Source organism: Oncorhynchus mykiss, chromosome 8 (assembly GCF_057628025.1).
Source record: "Oncorhynchus mykiss isolate SJ-2025 chromosome 8, ASM5762802v1, whole genome shotgun sequence".
Lineage (NCBI taxonomy): Eukaryota > Metazoa > Chordata > Actinopteri > Salmoniformes > Salmonidae > Oncorhynchus > Oncorhynchus mykiss.
In genome coordinates this window covers 2611313-2634882 of record NC_143029.1, presented here as the reverse complement: position 1 = coordinate 2634882, position 23570 = coordinate 2611313, and the positions used below count along the sequence as shown (strand labels likewise).

The 23570-nt window shown below is 50.6% G+C and overlaps 1 protein-coding gene across 1 annotated transcript in view; it reads left to right on the top strand.

Annotated features, from left to right (window-relative positions):
* LOC118965476 (protein phosphatase 1 regulatory subunit 14C) overlaps positions 1–23330 on the top strand; it is a 91348-nt gene extending 68018 nt beyond the window's left edge. The window contains exon 4 of the mRNA XM_036984533.2: positions 19606–23330. Within this exon, the coding sequence (XP_036840428.1) occupies positions 19606–19680 (75 nt within the window). The 3' untranslated portion in view covers positions 19681–23330. The remainder of the gene's footprint in view (positions 1–19605) is intronic.
* Positions 23331–23570: the final 240 nt, after the last annotated feature.

Genomic DNA, 23570 nt, shown 5'->3' with positions numbered 1-23570 from the left:
CTGAAGGAAACCAGGACACCCCATTCTGTCTGTCCACTCTGAAGTACACCAGGACACCCCATTCTGACTGTCAACTCTAATGGACACCCCATTCTGACTGTCCACCCTAAAGGACACCAGGACACCCCATTCTGACTGTCCACTCTAATGGACACCCCATTCTGACTGTCCACTCTAATGGACACCCCATTCTGACTTTCCACTCTAAAGGACACCCCATTCTGACTGTCCACCCTAAAGGACACCCCATTATTACTGTCCACTCTAATGGACACCAGGACACCCCATTCTGACTGTCCACTCTAGAGGACACCCCATTCTGTCTGTCCACTCTGAAGTACACCAGGACACCCCATTCTGACTGTCAACTCTAATGGACACCCCATTCTGACTGTCCACCCTAAAGGACACCAGGACACCCCATTCTGACTGTCCTCTCTAATGGACACCCCATTCTGACTGTCCACCCTAAAGGACACCCCATTCTGACTGTCCACTCTAAAGGACACCCCATTCTGACTGGCCACCCTAAAGGATGCCCCATTCTGACTGTCCACCCTAAAGGACACCCCATTCTGACTGGCCACCCTAATGGACACCCCATTCTGACTGTCCACCCTAAAGGACACCCCATTCTGACTGTCCACTCTAATGGACACCCCATTCTGACTGTCCACTCTAAAGGACACCAGGACACCCCATTCTGACTGTCCACTCTAATGGACACCCCATTCTGACTGTCCACTCTAAAGGACACCCCATTCTGACTGTCCACTCTGAAGGACACCAGCACACCCCATTCTGACTGTCCACTCTGAAAGACATCAGGACACCTCATTCTGACTGTCCACTCTGAAGGACACCAGCACACCCCATTCTGACTGTCTACTCTGAAGGACATCAGGACAACCCATTCTGAGTGTCCACTCGGAAGGACACCAGGACAACCCATTCTGACTGTCCACCCTAAAGGACACCCCATTCCGACTGTCAACCCTAAAGGACACCCCATTCTGACTGTCCACTCTAAAGGACACCCAATTCTGACTGTCCACTCTAAAGGACACCCCATTCTGACTTTCCACTCTAAAGGACACCCCATTCTGACTGTCCACCCTAAAGGACACCCCATTCTGACTTTCCACTCTAATGGACACCAGGACACCCCATTCTGACTGTCCACTCTAGAGGACACCCCATTCTGTCTGTCCACTCTGAAGTAAACCAGGACACCCCATTCTGACTGTCAACTCTAATGGACACCCCATTCTGACTGTCCACCCTAAAGGACACCAGGACACCCCATTCTGACTGTCCTCTCTAATGGACACCCCATTCTGACTGTCCACCCTAAAGGACACCCCATTCTGACTGTCCACTCTAAAGGACACCCCATTCTGACTGGCCACCCTAAAGGACGCCCCATTCTGACTGTCCACCCTAAAGGACACCCCATTCTGACTGGCCACCCTAATGGACACCCCATTCTGACTGTCCACCCTAAAGGACACCCCATTCTGACTGTCCACCCTAAAGGACACCCCATTCTGACTGTCCACTCTAAAGGACACCCCATTCTGACTGGCCACCCTAAAGGACGCCCCATTCTGACTGTCCACCCTAAAGGACACCCCATTCTGACTGTCCACCCTAAAGGACGCCCCATTCTGACTGTCCACCCTAAAGGACGCCCCATTCTGACTGGCCACCCTAAAGGACGCCCCATTCTGACTGTCCACCCTAAAGGACACCCCATTCTGACTGGCCACCCTAATGGACACCCCATTCTGACTGTCCACCCTAAAGGACACCCCATTCTGACTGTCCACCCTAAAGGACACCCCATTCTGACTGTCCACTCTAAAGGACACCCCATTCTGACTGGCCACCCTAAAGGACGCCCCATTCTGACTGTCCACCCTAAAGGACACCCCATTCTGACTGGCCACCCTAATGGACACCCCATTCTGACTGTCCACCCTAAAGGACACCAAATTCTGACTGTCCACTCTAATGGACACCCCATTCTGACTGTCCACTCTAAAGGACACCAGGACACCCCATTCTGACTGTCCACTCTAATGGACACCCCATTCTGACTGTCCACTCTAATGGACACCCCATTCTGACTGTCCACCCTAATGGACACCCCATTCTGACTGTCCACCCTAAAGGACACCCCATTCTGACTGTCCACCCTAAAGGACACCCAATTCTGACTTTCCACTCTAAAGGACACCCCATTCTGGCTGTCCACTCTAAAGGACACCCCATTCTGACTGTCCACTCTGAAGGACATCAGGACACCCCATTCTGACTGTCCACTCTGAAGGACACCCCTTCTGACTGTCCACTCTGAAGGAAATCAGGACACCCCGTTCTGACTGTCCACTCTGAAGGACATCAGGACACCCCATTCTGACTGTCCACTCTGAAGGACACCAGGACACCCCATTCTGACTGTCCACCCTACAGGACACCCCATTCTGACTGTCCACTCTAAAGGACACCCCATTCTGACTGTCCACCCTAAAGGACACCCTATTCTGACTGTCCACCCTAAAAAAGGACACCCCATTCTGACTGTCCACTCTAAAGGACACTCCATTCTGACTGTCCACCCTAAAGGACACTCCATTCTGACTGTCCACTCTAAAGGACACCCCATTCTGATTGTCCACTCTGAAGGACACCAGCACACCCCATTCTGACTGTCCACTCTGAAAGACATCAGGACACCTCATTCTGACTGTCCACTCTGAAGGACACCAGCACACCCAATTCTGACTGTCTACTCTGAAGGACATCAGGACAACCCATTCTGAGTGTCCACTCTAAAGGACATCAGGACACCCCATTCTGACTGTCAACCCTAAAGGACACCCCATTCTGACTGTCCACTCTAAAGGACACCCAATTCTGACTGTCCACTCTAAAGGACACCCCATTCTGACGTTCCACTCTAAAGGACACCCCATTCTGACTGTCCACCCTAAAGGACACCCCATTCTGACTGTCCACTCTAATGGACACCAGGACACCCCATTCTGACTGTCCACTCTAGAGGACACCCCATTCTGTCTGTCCACTCTGAAGGACACCAGGACACCCCATTCTGACTGTCAACTCTAATGGACACCCCATTCTGACTGTCCACCCTAAAGGACACCAGGACACCCCATTCTGACTGTCCTCTCTAATGGACACCCCATTCTGACTGTCCACCCTAAAGGACACCCCATTCTGACTGGCCACCCTAAAGGACGCCCCATTCTGACTGTCCACCCTAAAGGACACCACATTCTGACTGGCCACCCTAATGGACACCCCATTCTGACTGTTCACCCTAAAGGACACCCCATTCTGACTGTCCACTCTAATGGACACCCCATTCTGACTGTCCACTCTAAAGGACACCAGGACACCCCATTCTGACTGTCCACTCTAATGGACACCCCATTCTCACTGTCCACTCTAATGGACACCCCATTCTGACTGTCCACCCTAATGGACACCCCATTCTGACTGTCCACCCTAAAGGACACCCCATTCTGACTGTCCACCCTAAAGGATACCCCATTCTGACTGTCCACTCTAAAGGACACCCCATTCTGACTGTCCACCCTAAAGGACATCCAATTCTGACTTTCCATTCTAAAGGACACCCCATTCTTACTGTCCACTCTAAAGGACACCCCATTCTGACTGTCCACTCTGAAGGACATCAGGACACCCCATTCTGACTTTCCACTCTGAAGGACACCCCTTCTGACTGTCCACTCTGAAGGAAATCAGGACACCCCATTCTGACTGTCCACTCTGAAAGACATTAGGACACCTCATTCTGACTGTCCACTCTGAAGGACACCAGCACACCCCATTCTGACTGTCTACTCTGAAGGACATCAGGACAACCCATTCTGAGTGTCCACTCTAAAGGACATCAGGACACCCCATTCTGTCTGTCCACTCTGAAGTACACCAGGACACCCCATTCTGACTGTCAACTCTAATGGACACCCCATTCTGACTGTCCACTCTAATGGACACCCCATTCTGACTGTCCACTCTAATGGACACCCCATTCTGACTGTCCACTCTAATGGACACCCCATTCTGACTGTCCACCCTAATGGACACCCCATTCTGACTGTCCACCCTAAAGGACACCCCATTATTACTGTCCACCCTAAAGGACACCCCATTCTGACTGTCCACTCTAAAGGACACCCCATTCTGACTGTCCACCCTAAAGGACACCCAATTCTGACTGTCCACTCTAAAGGACACTCCATTCTGACTGTCCACTCTAAAGGACACCCCATTCTGACTGTCCACTCTGAAAGACATCAGGACACCTCATTCTGACTGTCCACTCTGAAGGACACCAGCACACCCCATTCTGACTGTCTACTCTGAAGGACATCAGGACAACCCATTCTGAGTGTCCACTCGGAAGGACACCAGGACACCCCATTCTGACTGTCCACCCTAAAGGACACCCCATTCTGACTGTCAACCCTAAAGGACACCCCATTCTGACTGTCCACTCTAAAGGACACCCAATTCTGACTGTCCACTCTAAAGGACACCCCATTCTGACGTTCCACTCTAAAGGACACCCCATTCTGACTGTCCACCCTAAAGGACACCCCATTCTGACTGTCCACTCTAATGGACACCAGGACACCCCATTCTGACTGTCCACTCTAGAGGACACCCCATTCTGTCTGTCCACTCTGAAGGACACCAGGACACCCCATTCTGACTGTCAACTCTAATGGACACCCCATTCTGACTGTCCACCCTAAAGGACACCAGGACACCCCATTCTGACTGTCCTCTCTAATGGACACCCCATTCTGACTGTCCACCCTAAAGGACACCCCATTCTGACTGGCCACCCTAAAGGACGCCCCATTCTGACTGTCCACCCTAAAGGACACCACATTCTGACTGGCCACCCTAATGGACACCCCATTCTGACTGTTCACCCTAAAGGACACCCCATTCTGACTGTCCACTCTAATGGACACCCCATTCTGACTGTCCACTCTAAAGGACACCAGGACACCCCATTCTGACTGTCCACTCTAATGGACACCCCATTCTGACTGTCCACTCTAATGGACACCCCATTCTGACTGTCCACCCTAATGGACACCCCATTCTGACTGTCCACCCTAAAGGACACCCCATTCTGACTGTCCACCCTAAAGGATACCCCATTCTGACTGTCCACTCTAAAGGACACCCCATTCTGACTGTCCACCCTAAAGGACATCCAATTCTGACTTTCCATTCTAAAGGACACCCCATTCTTACTGTCCACTCTAAAGGACACCCCATTCTGACTGTCCACTCTGAAGGACATCAGGACACCCCATTCTGACTTTCCACTCTGAAGGACACCCCTTCTGACTGTCCACTCTGAAGGAAATCAGGACACCCCATTCTGACTGTCCACTCTGAAAGACATTAGGACACCTCATTCTGACTGTCCACTCTGAAGGACACCAGCACACCCCATTCTGACTGTCTACTCTGAAGGACATCAGGACAACCCATTCTGAGTGTCCACTCTAAAGGACATCAGGACACCCCATTCTGTCTGTCCACTCTGAAGTACACCAGGACACCCCATTCTGACTGTCAACTCTAATGGACACCCCATTCTGACTGTCCACTCTAATGGACACCCCATTCTGACTGTCCACTCTAATGGACACCCCATTCTGACTGTCCACTCTAATGGACACCCCATTCTGACTGTCCACCCTAATGGACACCCCATTCTGACTGTCCACCCTAAAGGACACCCCATTATTACTGTCCACCCTAAAGGACACCCCATTCTGACTGTCCACTCTAAAGGACACCCCATTCTGACTGTCCACCCTAAAGGACACCCAATTCTGACTGTCCACTCTGAAGGACACTCCATTCTGACTGTCCACTCTAAAGGACACCCCATTCTGACTGTCCACTCTGAAGGACACCAGCACACCCCATTCTGACTGTCCACTCTGAAAGACATCAGGACACCTCATTCTGACTGTCCACTCTGAAGGACACCAGCACACCCCATTCTGACTGTCTACTCTGAAGGACATCAGGACAACCCATTCTGAGTGTCCACTCGGAAGGACACCAGGACACCCCATTCTGACTGTCCACCCTAAAGGACACCCCATTCTGACTGTCAACCCTAAAGGACACCCCATTCTGACTGTCCACTCTAAAGGACACCCAATTCTGACTGTCCACTCTAAAGGACACCCCATTCTGACGTTCCACTCTAAAGGACACCCCATTCTGACTGTCCACCCTAAAGGACACCCCATTCTGACTGTCCACTCTAATGGACACCAGGACACCCCATTCTGACTGTCCACTCTAGAGGACACCCCATTCTGTCTGTCCACTCTGAAGGACACCAGGACACCCCATTCTGACTGTCAACTCTAATGGACACCCCATTCTGACTGTCCACCCTAAAGGACACCAGGACACCCCATTCTGACTGTCCTCTCTAATGGACACCCCATTCTGACTGTCCACCCTAAAGGACACCCCATTCTGACTGGCCACCCTAAAGGACGCCCCATTCTGACTGTCCACCCTAAAGGACACCACATTCTGACTGGCCACCCTAATGGACACCCCATTCTGACTGTTCACCCTAAAGGACACCCCATTCTGACTGTCCACTCTAATGGACACCCCATTCTGACTGTCCACTCTAAAGGACACCAGGACACCCCATTCTGACTGTCCACTCTAATGGACACCCCATTCTGACTGTCCACTCTAATGGACACCCCATTCTGACTGTCCACCCTAATGGACACCCCATTCTGACTGTCCACCCTAAAGGACACCCCATTCTGACTGTCCACCCTAAAGGACACCCCATTCTGACTGTCCACTCTAAAGGACACCCCATTCTGACTGTCCACCCTAAAGGACATCCAATTCTGACTTTCCACTCTAAAGGACACCCCATTCTTACTGTCCACTCTAAAGGACACCCCATTCTGACTGTCCACTCTGAAGGACATCAGGACTCCCCATTCTGACTTTCCACTCTGAAGGACACCCCTTCTGACTGTCCACTCTGAAGGAAATCAGGACACCCCATTCTGACTGTCCACTCTGAAAGACATCAGGACACCTCATTCTGACTGTCCACTCTGAAGGACACCAGCACACCCCATTCTGACTGTCTACTCTGAAGGACATCAGGACAACCCATTCTGAGTGTCCACTCTAAAGGACATCAGGACACCCCATTCTGTCTGTCCACTCTGAAGTACACCAGGACACCCCATTCTGACTGTCAACTCTAATGGACACCCCATTCTGACTGTCCACTCTAATGGACACCCCATTCTGACTGTCCACTCTAATGGACACCCCATTCTGACTGTCCACTCTAATGGACACCCCATTCTGACTGTCCACCCTAATGGACACCCCATTCTGACTGTCCACCCTAAAGGACACCCCATTATTACTGTCCACCCTAAAGGACACCCCATTCTGACTGTCCACTCTAAAGGACACCCCATTCTGACTGTCCACCCTAAAGGACACCCAATTCTGACTGTCCACTCTAAAGGACACCCCATTCTGACTGTCCACTCTGAAGGACACCAGCACACCCCATTCTGACTGTCCACTCTGAAAGACATCAGGACACCTCATTCTGACTGTCCACTCTGAAGGACACCAGCACACCCCATTCTGACTGTCTACTCTGAAGGACATCAGGACAACCCATTCTGAGTGTCCACTCGGAAGGACACCAGGACAACCCATTCTGACTGTCCACCCTAAAGGACACCCCATTCTGACTGTCAACCCTAAAGGACACCCCATTCTGACTGTCCACTCTAAAGGACACCCAATTCTGACTGTCCACTCTAAAGGACACCCCACTCTGACTTTCCACTCTAAAGGACACCCCATTCTGACTGTCCACCCTAAAGGACACCCCATTCTGACTGTCCACTCTAATGGACACCAGGACACCCCATTCTGACTGTCCACTCTAGAGGACACCCCATTCTGTCTGTCCACTCTGAAGGACACCAGGACACCCCATTCTGACTGTCAACTCTAATGGACACCCCATTCTGACTGTCCACCCTAAAGGACACCAGGACACCCCATTCTGACTGTCCTCTCTAATGGACACCCCATTCTGACTGTCCACCCTAAAGGACACCCCATTCTGACTGTCCACCCTAAAGGACACCACATTCTGACTGGCCACCCTAATGGACACCCCATTCTGACTGTTCACCCTAAAGGACACCCCATTCTGACTGTCCACTCTAATGGACACCCCATTCTGACTGTCCACTCTAAAGGACACCAGGACACCCCATTCTGACTGTCCACTCTAATGGACACCCCATTCTGACTGTCCACTCTAATGGACACCCCATTCTGACTGTCCACCCTAATGGACACCCCATTCTGACTGTCCACCCTAAAGGACACCCCATTCTGACTGTCCACCCTAAAGGACACCCCATTCTGACTGTCCACTCTAAAGGACACCCCATTCTGACTGTCCACCCTAAAGGACATCCAATTCTGACTTTCCACTCTAAAGGACACCCCATTCTTACTGTCCACTCTAAAGGACACCCCATTCTGACTGTCCACTCGGAAGGACACCAGGACACCCCATTCTGACTGTCCACCCTAAAGGACACCCCATTCTGACTGTCAACCCTAAAGGACACCCCATTCTGACTGTCCACTCTAAAGGACACCCAATTCTGACTGTCCACTCTAAAGGACACCCCATTCTGACGTTCCACTCTAAAGGACACCCCATTCTGACTGTCCACCCTAAAGGACACCCCATTCTGACTGTCCACTCTAATGGACACCAGGACACCCCATTCTGACTGTCCACTCTAGAGGACACCCCATTCTGTCTGTCCACTCTGAAGGACACCAGGACACCCCATTCTGACTGTCAACTCTAATGGACACCCCATTCTGACTGTCCACTCTAATGGACACCCCATTCTGACTGTCCACTCTAATGGACACCCCATTCTGACTGTCCACTCTAATGGACACCCCATTCTGACTGTCCACCCTAATGGACACCCCATTCTGACTGTCCACCCTAAAGGACACCCCATTATTACTGTCCACCCTAAAGGACACCCCATTCTGACTGTCCACTCTAAAGGACACCCCATTCTGACTGTCCACCCTAAAGGACACCCAATTCTGACTGTCCACTCTAAAGGACACCCCATTCTGACTGTCCACTCTGAAGGACACCAGCACACCCCATTCTGACTGTCCACTCTGAAAGACATCAGGACACCTCATTCTGACTGTCCACTCTGAAGGACACCAGCACACCCCATTCTGACTGTCTACTCTGAAGGACATCAGGACAACCCATTCTGAGTGTCCACTCGGAAGGACACCAGGACAACCCATTCTGACTGTCCACCCTAAAGGACACCCCATTCTGACTGTCAACCCTAAAGGACACCCCATTCTGACTGTCCACTCTAAAGGACACCCAATTCTGACTGTCCACTCTAAAGGACACCCCACTCTGACTTTCCACTCTAAAGGACACCCCATTCTGACTGTCCACCCTAAAGGACACCCCATTCTGACTGTCCACTCTAATGGACACCAGGACACCCCATTCTGACTGTCCACTCTAGAGGACACCCCATTCTGTCTGTCCACTCTGAAGGACACCAGGACACCCCATTCTGACTGTCAACTCTAATGGACACCCCATTCTGACTGTCCACCCTAAAGGACACCAGGACACCCCATTCTGACTGTACTCTCTAATGGACACCCCATTCTGACTGTCCACCCTAAAGGACAACCCATTCTGACTGGCCACCCTAAAGGACGCCCCATTCTGACTGTCCACCCTAAAGGACACCACATTCTGACTGGCCACCCTAATGGACACCCCATTCTGACTGTTCACCCTAAAGGACACCCCATTCTGACTGTCCACTCTAATGGACACCCCATTCTGACTGTCCACTCTAAAGGACACCAGGACACCCCATTCTGACTGTCCACTCTAATGGACACCCCATTCTGACTGTCCACTCTAATGGACACCCCATTCTGACTGTCCACCCTAATGGACACCCCATTCTGACTGTCCACCCTAAAGGACACCCCATTCTGACTGTCCACCCTAAAGGACACCCCATTCTGACTGTCCACTCTAAAGGACACCCCATTCTGACTGTCCACCCTAAAGGACATCCAATTCTGACTTTCCACTCTAAAGGACACCCCATTCTTACTGTCCACTCTAAAGGACACCCCATTCTGACTGTCCACTCGGAAGGACACCAGGACACCCCATTCTGACTGTCCACCCTAAAGGACACCCCATTCTGACTGTCAACCCTAAAGGACACCCCATTCTGACTGTCCACTCTAAAGGACACCCCATTCTGACTGTCCACTCTGAAGGACATCAGGACACCCCATTCTGACTTTCCACTCTGATGGACACCCCTTCTGACTGTCCACTCTGAAGGAAATCAGGACACCCCATTCTGACTGTCCACTCTGAAAGACATCAGGACACCTCATTCTGACTGTCCACTCTGAAGGACACCAGCACACCCCATTCTGACTGTCTACTCTGAAGGACATCAGGACAACCCATTCTGAGTGTCCACTCTAAAGGACATCAGGACACCCCATTCTGTCTGTCCACTCTGAAGTACACCAGGACACCCCATTCTGACTGTCAACTCTAATGGACACCCCATTCTGACTGTCCACTCTAATGGACACCCCATTCTGACTGTCCACTCTAATGGACACCCCATTCTGACTGTCCACTCTAATGGACACCCCATTCTGACTGTCCACCCTAATGGACACCCCATTCTGACTGTCCACCCTAAAGGACACCCCATTATTACTGTCCACCCTAAAGGACACCCCATTCTGACTGTCCACTCTAAAGGACACCCCATTCTGACTGTCCACCCTAAAGGACACCCAATTCTGACTGTCCACTCTAAAGGACACTCCATTCTGACTGTCCACTCTAAAGGACACCCCATTCTGACTGTCCACTCTGAAGGACACCAGCACACCCCATTCTGACTGTCCACTCTGAAAGACATCAGGACACCTCATTCTGACTGTCCACTCTGAAGGACACCAGCACACCCCATTCTGACTGTCTACTCTGAAGGACATCAGGACAACCCATTCTGAGTGTCCACTCGGAAGGACACCAGGACAACCCATTCTGACTGTCCACCCTAAAGGACACCCCATTCTGACTGTCAACCCTAAAGGACACCCCATTCTGACTGTCCACTCTAAAGGACACCCAATTCTGACTGTCCACTCTAAAGGACACCCCACTCTGACTTTCCACTCTAAAGGACACCCCATTCTGACTGTCCACCCTAAAGGACACCCCATTCTGACTGTCCACTCTAATGGACACCAGGACACCCCATTCTGACTGTCCACTCTAGAGGACACCCCATTCTGTCTGTCCACTCTGAAGGACACCAGGACACCCCATTCTGACTGTCAACTCTAATGGACACCCCATTCTGACTGTCCACCCTAAAGGACACCAGGACACCCCATTCTGACTGTCCTCTCTAATGGACACCCCATTCTGACTGTCCACCCTAAAGGACACCCCATTCTGACTGGCCACCCTAAAGGACGCCCCATTCTGACTGTCCACCCTAAAGGACACCACATTCTGACTGGCCACCCTAATGGACACCCCATTCTGACTGTTCACCCTAAAGGACACCCCATTCTGACTGTCCACTCTAATGGACACCCCATTCTGACTGTCCACTCTAAAGGACACCAGGACACCCCATTCTGACTGTCCACTCTAATGGACACCCCATTCTGACTGTCCACTCTAATGGACACCCCATTCTGACTGTCCACCCTAATGGACACCCCATTCTGACTGTCCACCCTAAAGGACACCCCATTCTGACTGTCCACCCTAAAGGACACCCCATTCTGACTGTCCACTCTAAAGGACACCCCATTCTGACTGTCCACCCTAAAGGACATCCAATTCTGACTTTCCACTCTAAAGGAAACCCCATTCTTACTGTCCACTCTAAAGGACACCCCATTCTGACTGTCCACTCTGAAGGACATCAGGACACCCCATTCTGACTTTCCACTCTGAAGGACACCCCTTCTGACTGTCCACTCTGAAGGAAATCAGGACACCCCATTCTGACTGTCCACTCTGAAAGACATCAGGACACCTCATTCTGACTGTCCACTCTGAAGGACACCAGCACACCCCATTCTGACTGTCTACTCTGAAGGACATCAGGACAACCCATTCTGAGTGTCCACTCTAAAGGACATCAGGACACCCCATTCTGTCTGTCCACTCTGAAGTACACCAGGACACCCCATTCTGACTGTCAACTCTAATGGACACCCCATTCTGACTGTCCACTCTAAAGGACACCCCATTCTGACTGTCCACTCTAATGGACACCCCATTCTGACTGTCCACTCTAATGGACACCCCATTCTGACTGTCCACCCTAATGGACAACCCATTCTGACTGTCCACCCTAAAGGACACCCCATTATTACTGTCCACCCTAAAGGACACCCCATTCTGACTGTCCACTCTAAAGGACACCCCATTCTGACTGTCCACCCTAAAAGACACCCAATTCTGACTGTCCACTCTAAAGGACACTCCATTCTGACTGTCCACTCTAAAGGACACCCCATTCTGACTGTCCACTCTGAAGGACACCAGCACACCCCATTCTGACTGTCCACTCTGAAAGACATCAGGACACCTCATTCTGACTGTCCACTCTGAAGGACACCAGCACACCCCATTCTGACTGTCTACTCTGAAGGACATCAGGACAACCCATTCTGAGTGTCCACTCGGAAGGACACCAGGACAACCCATTCTGACTGTCCACCCTAAAGGACACCCCATTCTGACTGTCAACCCTAAAGGACACCCCATTCTGACTGTCCACTCTAAAGGACACCCAATTCTGACTGTCCACTCTAAAGGACACCCCACTCTGACTTTCTACTCTAAAGGACACCCCATTCTGACTGTCCACCCTAAAGGACACCCCATTCTGACTGTCCACTCTAATGGACACCAGGACACCCCATTCTGACTGTCCACTCTAGAGGACACCCCATTCTGTCTGTCCACTCTGAAGTACACCAGGACACCCCATTCTGACTGTCAACTCTAACGGACACCCCATTCTGACTGTCCACCCTAAAGGACACCAGGACACCCCATTCTGACTGTCCTCTCTAATGGACACCCCATTCTGACTGTCCACCCTAAAGGACACCCCATTCTGACTGTCCACTCTAAAGGACACCCCATTCTGACTGGCCACCCTAAAGGACGCCCCATTCTGACTGTCCACCCTAAAGGACACCCCATTCTGACTGTCTACTCTGAAGGACATCAGGACAACCCATTCTGAGTGTCCACTCTAAAGGACATCAGGACACCCCATTCTGACTGTCCACTCGGAAGGACACCAGGACACCCCATTCTGACTGTCCACCCTAAAGGACACCCCATTCTGACTGTCAACCCTAAAGGACACCCCATTCTGACTGTCCACTCTAAAGGACACCCAATTCTGACTGTCCACTCTAAAGGACACCCCATTCTGACGTTCCACTCTAAAGGACACCCCATTCTGACTGTCCACCCTAAAGGACACCCCATTCTGACTGTCCACTCTAATGGACACCAGGACACCCCATTCTGACTGTCCACTCTAGAGGACACCCCATTCTGTCTGTCCACTCTGAAGGACACCAGGACACCCCATTCTGTCTGTCCACTCTGAAGTACACCAGGACACCCCATTCTGACTGTCCTCTCTAATGGACACCCCATTCTGACTGTCCACCCTAAAGGACACCAGGACACCCCATTCTGACTGTCCTCTCTAATGGACACCCCATTCTGACTGTCCACCCTAAAGGACACCCCATTCTGACTGGCCACCCTAAAGGACGTCCCATTCTGACTGTCCACCCTAAAGGACACCCCATTCTGACTGGCCACCCTAATGGACACCCCATTCTGACTGTTCACCCTAAAGGACACCCCATTCTGACTGTCCACTCTAATGGACACCCCATTCTGACTGTCCACTCTAAAGGACACCAGGACACCCCATTCTGACTGTCCACTCTAATGGACACCCCATTCTGACTGTCCACTCTAATGGACACCCCATTCTGACTGTCCACCCTAATGGACACCCCATTCTGACTGTCCACCCTAAAGGACACCCCATTCTGACTGTCCACTCTAAAGGACACCCCATTCTGACTGTCCACCCTAAAGGACACCCAATTCTGACTTTCCACTCTAAAGGACACCCCATTCTGACTGTCCACTCTAAAGGACACCCCATTCTGACTGTCCACTCTGAAGGACATCAGGACACCCCATTCTGACTGTCCACTCTGAAGGACACCCCTTCTGACTGTCCACTCTGAAGGAAATCAGGACACCCCATTCTGACTGTCCACTCTGAAGGACATCAGGACACCCCATTCTGACTGTCCACTCTGAAGGACACCAGGACACCCCATTCTGACTGTCCACCCTACAGGACACCCCATTCTGACTGTCCACTCTAAAGGACACCAGGACACCCCATTCTGACTGTCCACTCTAATGGACACCCCATTCTGACTGTCCACTCTAATGGACACCCCATTCTGACTGTCCACCCTAATGGACACCCCATTCTGACTGTCCACCCTAAAGGACACCCCATTCTGACTGTCCACTCTAAAGGACACCCCATTCTGACTGTCCACCCTAAAGGACACCCAATTCTGACTTTCCACTCTAAAGGACACCCCATTCTGACTGTCCACTCTAAAGGACACCCCATTCTGACTGTCCACTCTGAAGGACATCAGGACACCCCATTCTGACTGTCCACTCTGAAGGACACCCCTTCTGACTGTCCACTCTGAAGGAAATCAGGACACCCCATTCTGACTGTCCACTCTGAAGGACATCAGGACACCCCATTCTGACTGTCCACTCTGAAGGACACCAGGACACCCCATTCTGACTGTCCACCCTACAGGACACCCCATTCTGACTGTCCACTCTAAAGGACACCCCATTCTGACTGTCCACCCTAAAGGACACCCTATTCTGACTGTCCACCCTAAAAAAGGACACCCCATTCTGACTGTCCACTCTAAAGGACACTCCATTCTGACTGTCCACCCTAAAGGACACTCCATTCTGACTGTCCACTCTAAAGGACACCCCATTCTGATTGTCCACTCTGAAGGACACCAGCACACCCCATTCTGACTGTCCACTCTGAAAGACATCAGGACACCTCATTCTGACTGTCCACTCTGAAGGACACCAGCACACCCCATTCTGACTGTCTACTCTGAAGGACATCAGGACAACCCATTCTGAGTGTCCACTCTAAAGGACATCAGGACACCCCATTCTGACTGTCCACTCGGAAGGACACCAGGACACCCCATTCTGACTGTCCACTCTAATGGACACCCCATTCTGACTGTCCACCCTAATGGACACCCCATTCTGACTGTCCACCCTAAAGGACACCCCATTCTTACTGTCCACCATAAAGGACACCCCATTCTGACTGTCCACTCTAAAGGACACCCCATTCTGACTATCCACCCTAAAGGACACTCAATTCTGACTGTCCACTCTAAAGGACACTCCATTCTGACTGTCCACTCTAAAGGACACCCCATTCTGACTGTCCACTCTAAAGGACACCAGGACACCCCATTCTGACTGTCCACCCTAAAGGACACCCCATTCTGACTGTCAACCCTAAAGGACACCCCATTCTGACTGTCCACTCTAAAGGACACCCAATTCTGACTGTCCACTCTAAAGGACACCCCATTCTGACGTTCCACTCTAAAGGACACCCCATTCTGACTGTCCACCCTAAAGGACACCCCATTCTGACTGTCCACTCTAATGGACACCAGGACACCTCATTCTGACTGTCCACTCTAGAGGACACCCCATTCTGTCTGTCCACTCTGAAGGAAACCAGGACACACCATTCTGTCTGTCCACTCTGAAGTACACCAGGACACCCCATTCTGACTGTCAACTCTAATGGACACCCCATTCTGACTGTCCACCCTAAAGGACACCAGGACACCCCATTCTGACTGTCCACTCTAATGGACACCCCATTCTGACTGTCCACTCTAATGGACACCCCATTCTGACTGTCCACCCTAATGGACACCCCATTCTGACTGTCCACCCTAAAGGACACCCCATTATTACTATCCACCCTAAAGGACACCCCATTCTGACTGCCCACTCTAAAGGACACCCCATTCTGACTGTCCACCCTAAAGGACACCCAATTCTGACTGTCCACTCTAAAGGACACTCCATTCTGACTGTCCACTCTAAAGGACACCCCATTCTGACTGTCCACTCTGAAGGACACCAGCACACCCCATTCTGACTGTCCACTCTGAAAGACATCAGGACACCTCATTCTGACTGTCCACTCTGAAGGACACCAGCACACCCCATTCTGACTGTCTACTCTGAAGGACATCAGGACAACCCATTCTGAGTGTCCACTCGGAAGGACACCAGGACAACCCATTCTGACTGTCCACCCTAAAGGACACCCCATTCTGACTGTCAACCCTAAAGGACACCCCATTCTGACTGTCCACTCTAAAGGACACCCAATTCTGACTGTCCACTCTAAAGGACACCCCATTCTGACTTTCCACCCTAAAGGACACCCCATTCTGACTGTCCACTCTAATGGACACCAGGACACCCCATTCTGACTGTCCACTCTAGAGGACACCCCATTCTGTCTGTCCACTCTGAAGTACACCAGGACACCCCATTCTGACTGTCCTCTCTAATGGACACCCCATTCTGACTGTCCACCCTAAAGGACACCCCATTCTGACTGTCCACTCTAAAGGACACCCCATTCTGACTGGCCACCCTAATATATGCCCCATTCTGACTGTCCACCCTAAAGGACACCCCATTCTGACTGGCCACCCTAATGGACACCCCATTCTGACTGTCCACCCTAAAGGACACCCCATTCTGACTGTCCACTCTAATGGACACCCCATTCTGACTGTCCACTCTAAAGGACACCAGGACACCCCATTCTGACTGTCCACTCTAATGGACACCCCATTCTGACTGTCCACTCTAATGGACACCCCATTCTGACTGTCCACCCTAATGGACACCCCATTCTGACTGTCCACCCTAAAGGACACCCCATTCTGACTGTCCACCCTAAAGGACACCCCATTCTGACTGTCCACCCTAAAGGACACCCAATTCTGACTTTCCACTCTAAAGGACACCCCATTCTGACTGTCCACTCTAAAGGACACCCCATTCTGACTGTCCACTCTGAAGGACATCAGGACACCCCATTCTGACTGTCCACTCTGAAGGACACCCCTTCTGACTGTCCACTCTGAAGGAAATCAGGACACCCCATTCTGACTGTCCACTCTGAAGGACATCAGGACACCCCATTCTGACTGTCCACTCTGAAGGACACCAGGACACCCCATTCTGACTGTCCACCCTACAGGACACCCCATTCTGACTGTCCACCCTAAAGGACACTCCATTCTGACTGTCCACTCTAAAGGACACCCCATTCTGACTGTCCACTCTGAAGGACACCAGCACACCCCATTCTGACTGTCCACTCTGAAAGACATCAGGACACCTCATTCTGACTGTCCACTCTGAAGGACACCAGCACACCCCATTCTGACTGTCTACTCTGAAGGACATCAGGACAACCCATTCTGAGTGTCCACTCTAAAGGACATCAGGACACCCCATTCTGACTGTCCACTCGGAAGGACACCAGGACACCCCATTCTGACTGTCCACCCTAAATGACACCCCATTCTGACTGTCAACCCTAAAGGACACCCCATTCTGACTGTCCACTCTAAAGGACACCCAATTCTGACTGTCCACTCTAAAGGACACCCCATTCTGACGTTCCACTCTAAAGGACACCCCATTCTGACTGTCCACCCTAAAGGACACCCCATTCTGACTGTCCACTCTAATGGACACCAGGACACCCCATTCTGACTGTCCACTCTAGAGGACACCCCATTCTGTCTGTCCACTCTGAAGGACACCAGGACACCCCATTCTGTCTGTCCACTCGGAAGGACACCAGGACACCCCATTCTGACTGTCCACCCTAAATGACACCCCATTCTGACTGTCAACCCTAAAGGACACCCCATTCTGACTGTCCACTCTAAAGGACACCCAATTCTGACTGTCCACTCTAAAGGACACCCCATTCTGACGATCCACTCTAAAGGACACCCCATTCTGACTGTCAACTCTAATGGACACCCCATTCTGACTGTCCACCCTAAAGGACACCAGGACACCCCATTCTGACTGTCCACTCTAATGGACACCCCATTCTGACTGTCCACTCTAATGGACACCCCATTCTGACTGTCCACCCTAATGGACACCCCATTCTGACTGTCCACCCTAAAGGACACCCCATTCTTACTGTCCACCCTAAAGGACACCCCATTCTGACTGTCCACTCTAAAGGACACCCCATTCTGACTGTCCACCCTAAAGGACACCCAATTCTGACTGTCCACTCTAAAGGACACTCCATTCTGACTGTCCACTCTAAAGGACACCCCATTCTGACTGTCCACTCTAAAGGACATCAGGACACCCCATTCTGACTGTCCACTCTGAAGGACACCCCTTCTGACTGTCCACTCTGAAGGAAATCAGGACACCCCATTCTGACTGTCCACTCTAAAGGATACCCCATTCTGACTGTCCACTCTGAAGGACATCAGGACACCCCATTCTGACTGTCCACTCTGAAGGACACCAGGACACCCCATTCTGACTGTCCACCCTACAGGACACCCCATTCTGACTGTCCACTCTAAAGGACACCCCATTCTGACTGTCCACCCTAAAGGACACCCCATTCTGACTGTCCACTCTAAAGGACACCAGGACACCCCATTCAAATTGTCCACCCCATTCTAACTGTCCACCCTAAAGGACACCCCATTCTGACTGTCCACCCTAAAGGACACCCCATTCTGACTGTCCACTCTAAAGGACACCAGGACACCCCATTCAAATTGTCCACCCCATTCTAACTGTCCACCCTAAAGGACACCCCATTCTGACTGTCCACCCTAAAGGACACCCCATTCTGACTGTCCACTCTAATGGACACCCCATTCTGACTGTCCACTCTAATGGACACTCCATTCTGACTGTCCACCCTAAAGGACACCCCATTCTGACTGTCCACTCTAAAAGACACCCCATTCAGAGTGGCCATTTTTAATGACACCCCACTCTCTCTGCCTCTATGTCTATCTCTCTCTCTCTCTCTCTCTCTCTCTCTCTCTCTCTCTCTCTCTCTCTCTCTCTCTCTGTGTCTGTCTATCTATCTTTCTCTGTCTCTGTCTCTGCAGGTCTTTGTCAGGGAGTTGTTAGGGAGGATACGAGGGATGAGGAAACTCAGTGCGCCCACCAAGAAGGGCCTATAATGGTCGTCTACCCACTCTGCTGTGGATCGGCCATGACCCAGCTGCAGTTCATCCACAACGACTGCAGCTAGACCGCAAATGGACAAGTACAGACTGGACTCAACTGCTAGTGTCAACATGGATTTAGCTACCCAGTAGCTTTGTGACCATTACCCCTAAATCACTTTACAACAGTACAGCTGAGATACAGCACCTCTACAGCTGAGATACATCACCTCTACAGCTGAGATACAGCACCTCTACAGCTGAGATACATCACCTCTACAGCTGAGATACATCACCTCTACAGCTGAGATACAGCACCTCTACAGCTGAGATACATCACCTCTACAGCTGAGATACAGCACCTCTACAGCTGAGATACATCACCTCTCTACAGCTGAGATACATCACCTCTACATCACCTCTACAGCTGAGATACAGCACCTCTACGGCTGAGATACATCCCCTCTACAGCTGAGATACATCACCTCTCTACAGCTGAGATACAGCACCTCTACGGCTGAGATACATCACCTCTACAGCTGAGATACAGCACCTCTACAGCTGAGATACATCACCTCTACAGCTGAGATACATCACCTCTCTACAGCTGAGAAACAGCACCTATCTACAGCTGAGATACAGCACCTCTACGGCTGAGATACATCACCTCTACAGCTGATATACAGCACCTCTACAGCTGATATACAGCACCTCTCTACAGCTGAGATACATCACCTCTACAGCTGAGATACATCACCTCTACGGCTGAGATACAGCACCTCTACGGCTGAGATACAGCACCTCTACAGCTGAGATACATCACCTCTACAGCTGAGATACATCACCTCTACATGTGAGATACAGCACCTCTACAGCTGAGATACAGCACCTCTACAGCTGAGATACATCACCTCTACATCACCTCTACAGCTGAGATACAGCACCTCTACAGCTGAGATACATCACCTCTACAGCTGAGATACAGCACCTCTCTACAGCTGAGATACATCACCTCTACAGCTGAGATACATCACCTCTACATCACCTCTACAGCTGAGATACAGCACCTCTACAGCTGAGATACATCACCTCTACAGCTGAGATACAGCACCTCTCTACAGCTGAGATACAGCACCTCTACAGCTGAGATACATCACCTCTACAGCTGAGATACAGCACCTCTACAGCTGAGATACAGCACCTCTACATCACCTCTACAGCTGAGATACAGCACCTCTTCAGCTGAGATACAGCACCTCTACATCACCTCTCTACAGCTGAGATACATCACCTCTACAGCTGAGATACAGCACCTCTACAGCTGAGATACAGCACCTCTACATCACCTCTACAGCTGAGATACAGCACCTCTTCAGCTGAGATACAGCACCTCTACATCACCTCTCTACAGCTGAGATACATCACCTCTACAGCTGAGATACAGCACCTCTACAGCTGAGATACATCACCTCTACAGCTGAGATACATCACCTCTACAGCTGAGATACAGCACCTCTACAGCTGAGAAACAGCACCTCTACAGCTGAGATACATCACCTCTCAGCACCTCTACAGCTGAGATACATCACCTCTACAGCTGAGATACAGCACCTCTACAGCTGAGATACATCCCCTCTCAGCACCTCTACAGCTGAGATACATCACCTCTACAGCTGAGATACATCACCTGTACAGCTGAGATACAGCACCCCTCTACAGCTGAGATACAGCACCTCTACAGCTGAGATACATCACCTCTACAGCTGAGATATATCACCTCTACAGCTGAGATACAGCACCTCTACAGCTGAGATACAGCACCTCTACAGCTGAGATACAGCACCTCTACAGCTGAGATACATCACCTCTACAGCTGAGATATATCACCTCTACAGCTAAGATACATCACCTCTACAGCTGAGATACAGCACCTCTACAGCTGAGATACAGCACCTCTACAGCTGAGATACAGCACCTCTACAGCTGAGATACAGCACCTCTACAGCTGAGATACATCACCTCTACAGCTGAGATACAGCACCTCTACAGCTGAGATACAGCACCCCTCTACAGCTGAGATACAGCACCTCTACAGCTGAGATACAGCACCTCTACAGCTGAGATACAGCACCTCTACAGCTGAGATACAGCACCTCTACAGCTGAGATACAGCACCTCTACAGCTGAGATACAGCACCTCTACAGCTGAGATACAGCACCTCTACAGCTGATATACAGCACCTCTACAGCTGAGATACAGCACCTCTACAGCTGAGATACATCACCTCTACAGCTGAGATACAGCACCTCTACAGCTGAGATACAGCACCTCTACAGCTGATATACAGCACCTCTACAGCTGAGATACAGCACCTCTACAGCTGAGATACAGCACCTCTACAGCTGATATACAGCACCTCTACAGCTGAGATACAGCACCTCTACAGCTGAGATACATCACCTCTACAGCTGAGATACAGCACCTCTACAGCTGAGATACAGCACCTCTACAGCTGATATACAGCACCTCTACAGCTGAGATACAGCACCTCTACAGCTGAGATACAGCACCTCTACAGCTGAGATACAGCACCTCTACAGCTGAGATACAGCACCTCTACAGCTGAGATACAGCACCTCTACAGCTGAGATACAGCACCTCTCTACAGCTGAGATACAGCACCTCTACAGCTGAGATACAGCACCTCTACAGCTGAGATACAGCACCTCTACAGCTGATATACAGCACCTCTACAGCTGAGATACAGCACCTCTACAGCTGAGATACATCACCTCTACAGCTGAGATACAGCACCTCTACAGCTGAGATACAGCACCTCTACAGCTGAGATACAGCACCTCTACAGCTGAGATACAGCACCTCTACAGCTGAGATACAGCACCTCTCTACAGCTGAGAAACAGCACCTCTACAGCTGAGATACAGCACCTCTACAGCTGAGATACAGCACCTCTACATCACCTCTACAGCTGAGATACAGCACCTCTACAGCTGAGATACAGCACCTCTACAGCTGAGATACAGCACCTCTACAGCTGAGATACAGCACCTCTACAGCTGAGATACAGCACCTCTACAGCTGAGATACAGCACCTCTACAGCTAAGATACAGCACCTCTACAGCTGAGATACAGCACCTCTACAGCTGAGATACAGCACCTCTACAGCTGAGATACAGCACCTCTACAGCTGAGATACAGCACCTCTACAGCTGAGATACAGCACCTCTCTACAGCTGAGATACAGCACCTCTACAGCTGAGATACAGCACCTCTACAGCTGAGATACAGCACCTCTGTACAATAACTTCACAAACACGCTTTGTTGTGCAATTAAAGTTCAAATCCACTGCATTTAAAACAGCAATAATGTCATGAATTCAGGTTTGGTGAAATTATACCCAGGATAAATATAAGCCTTCCACAACCACAAGACCCACTAATAATTGAATTTTATTTTATCAAAAATAGTTGTCCCTGCTTTCATTTGTTTGTTGTTGCAATAATCACTGGTCTGTCTTTTCAGCTGAGATACAGCACCTCTACAGCTGAGATACAGCACCTCTACAATAATCACTGGTCTGTCTTTTCAGCTGAGATACAGCACCTCTACAATAATCACTGGTCTGTCTTTTCAGCTGAGATACAGCACCTCTACAATAATCACTGGTCTGTCTTTTCAGCTGAGATACAGCACCTCTACAATAATCACTGGTCTGTCTTTTCAGCTGAGATACAGCACCTCTACAATAATCACTGGTCTGTCTTTTCAGCTGAGATACAGCACCTCTACAATAATCACTGGTCTGTCTTTTCAGCTGAGATACAGCACCTCTACAATAATCACTGGTCTGTCTTTTCAGCTGAGATACAGCACCTCTACAA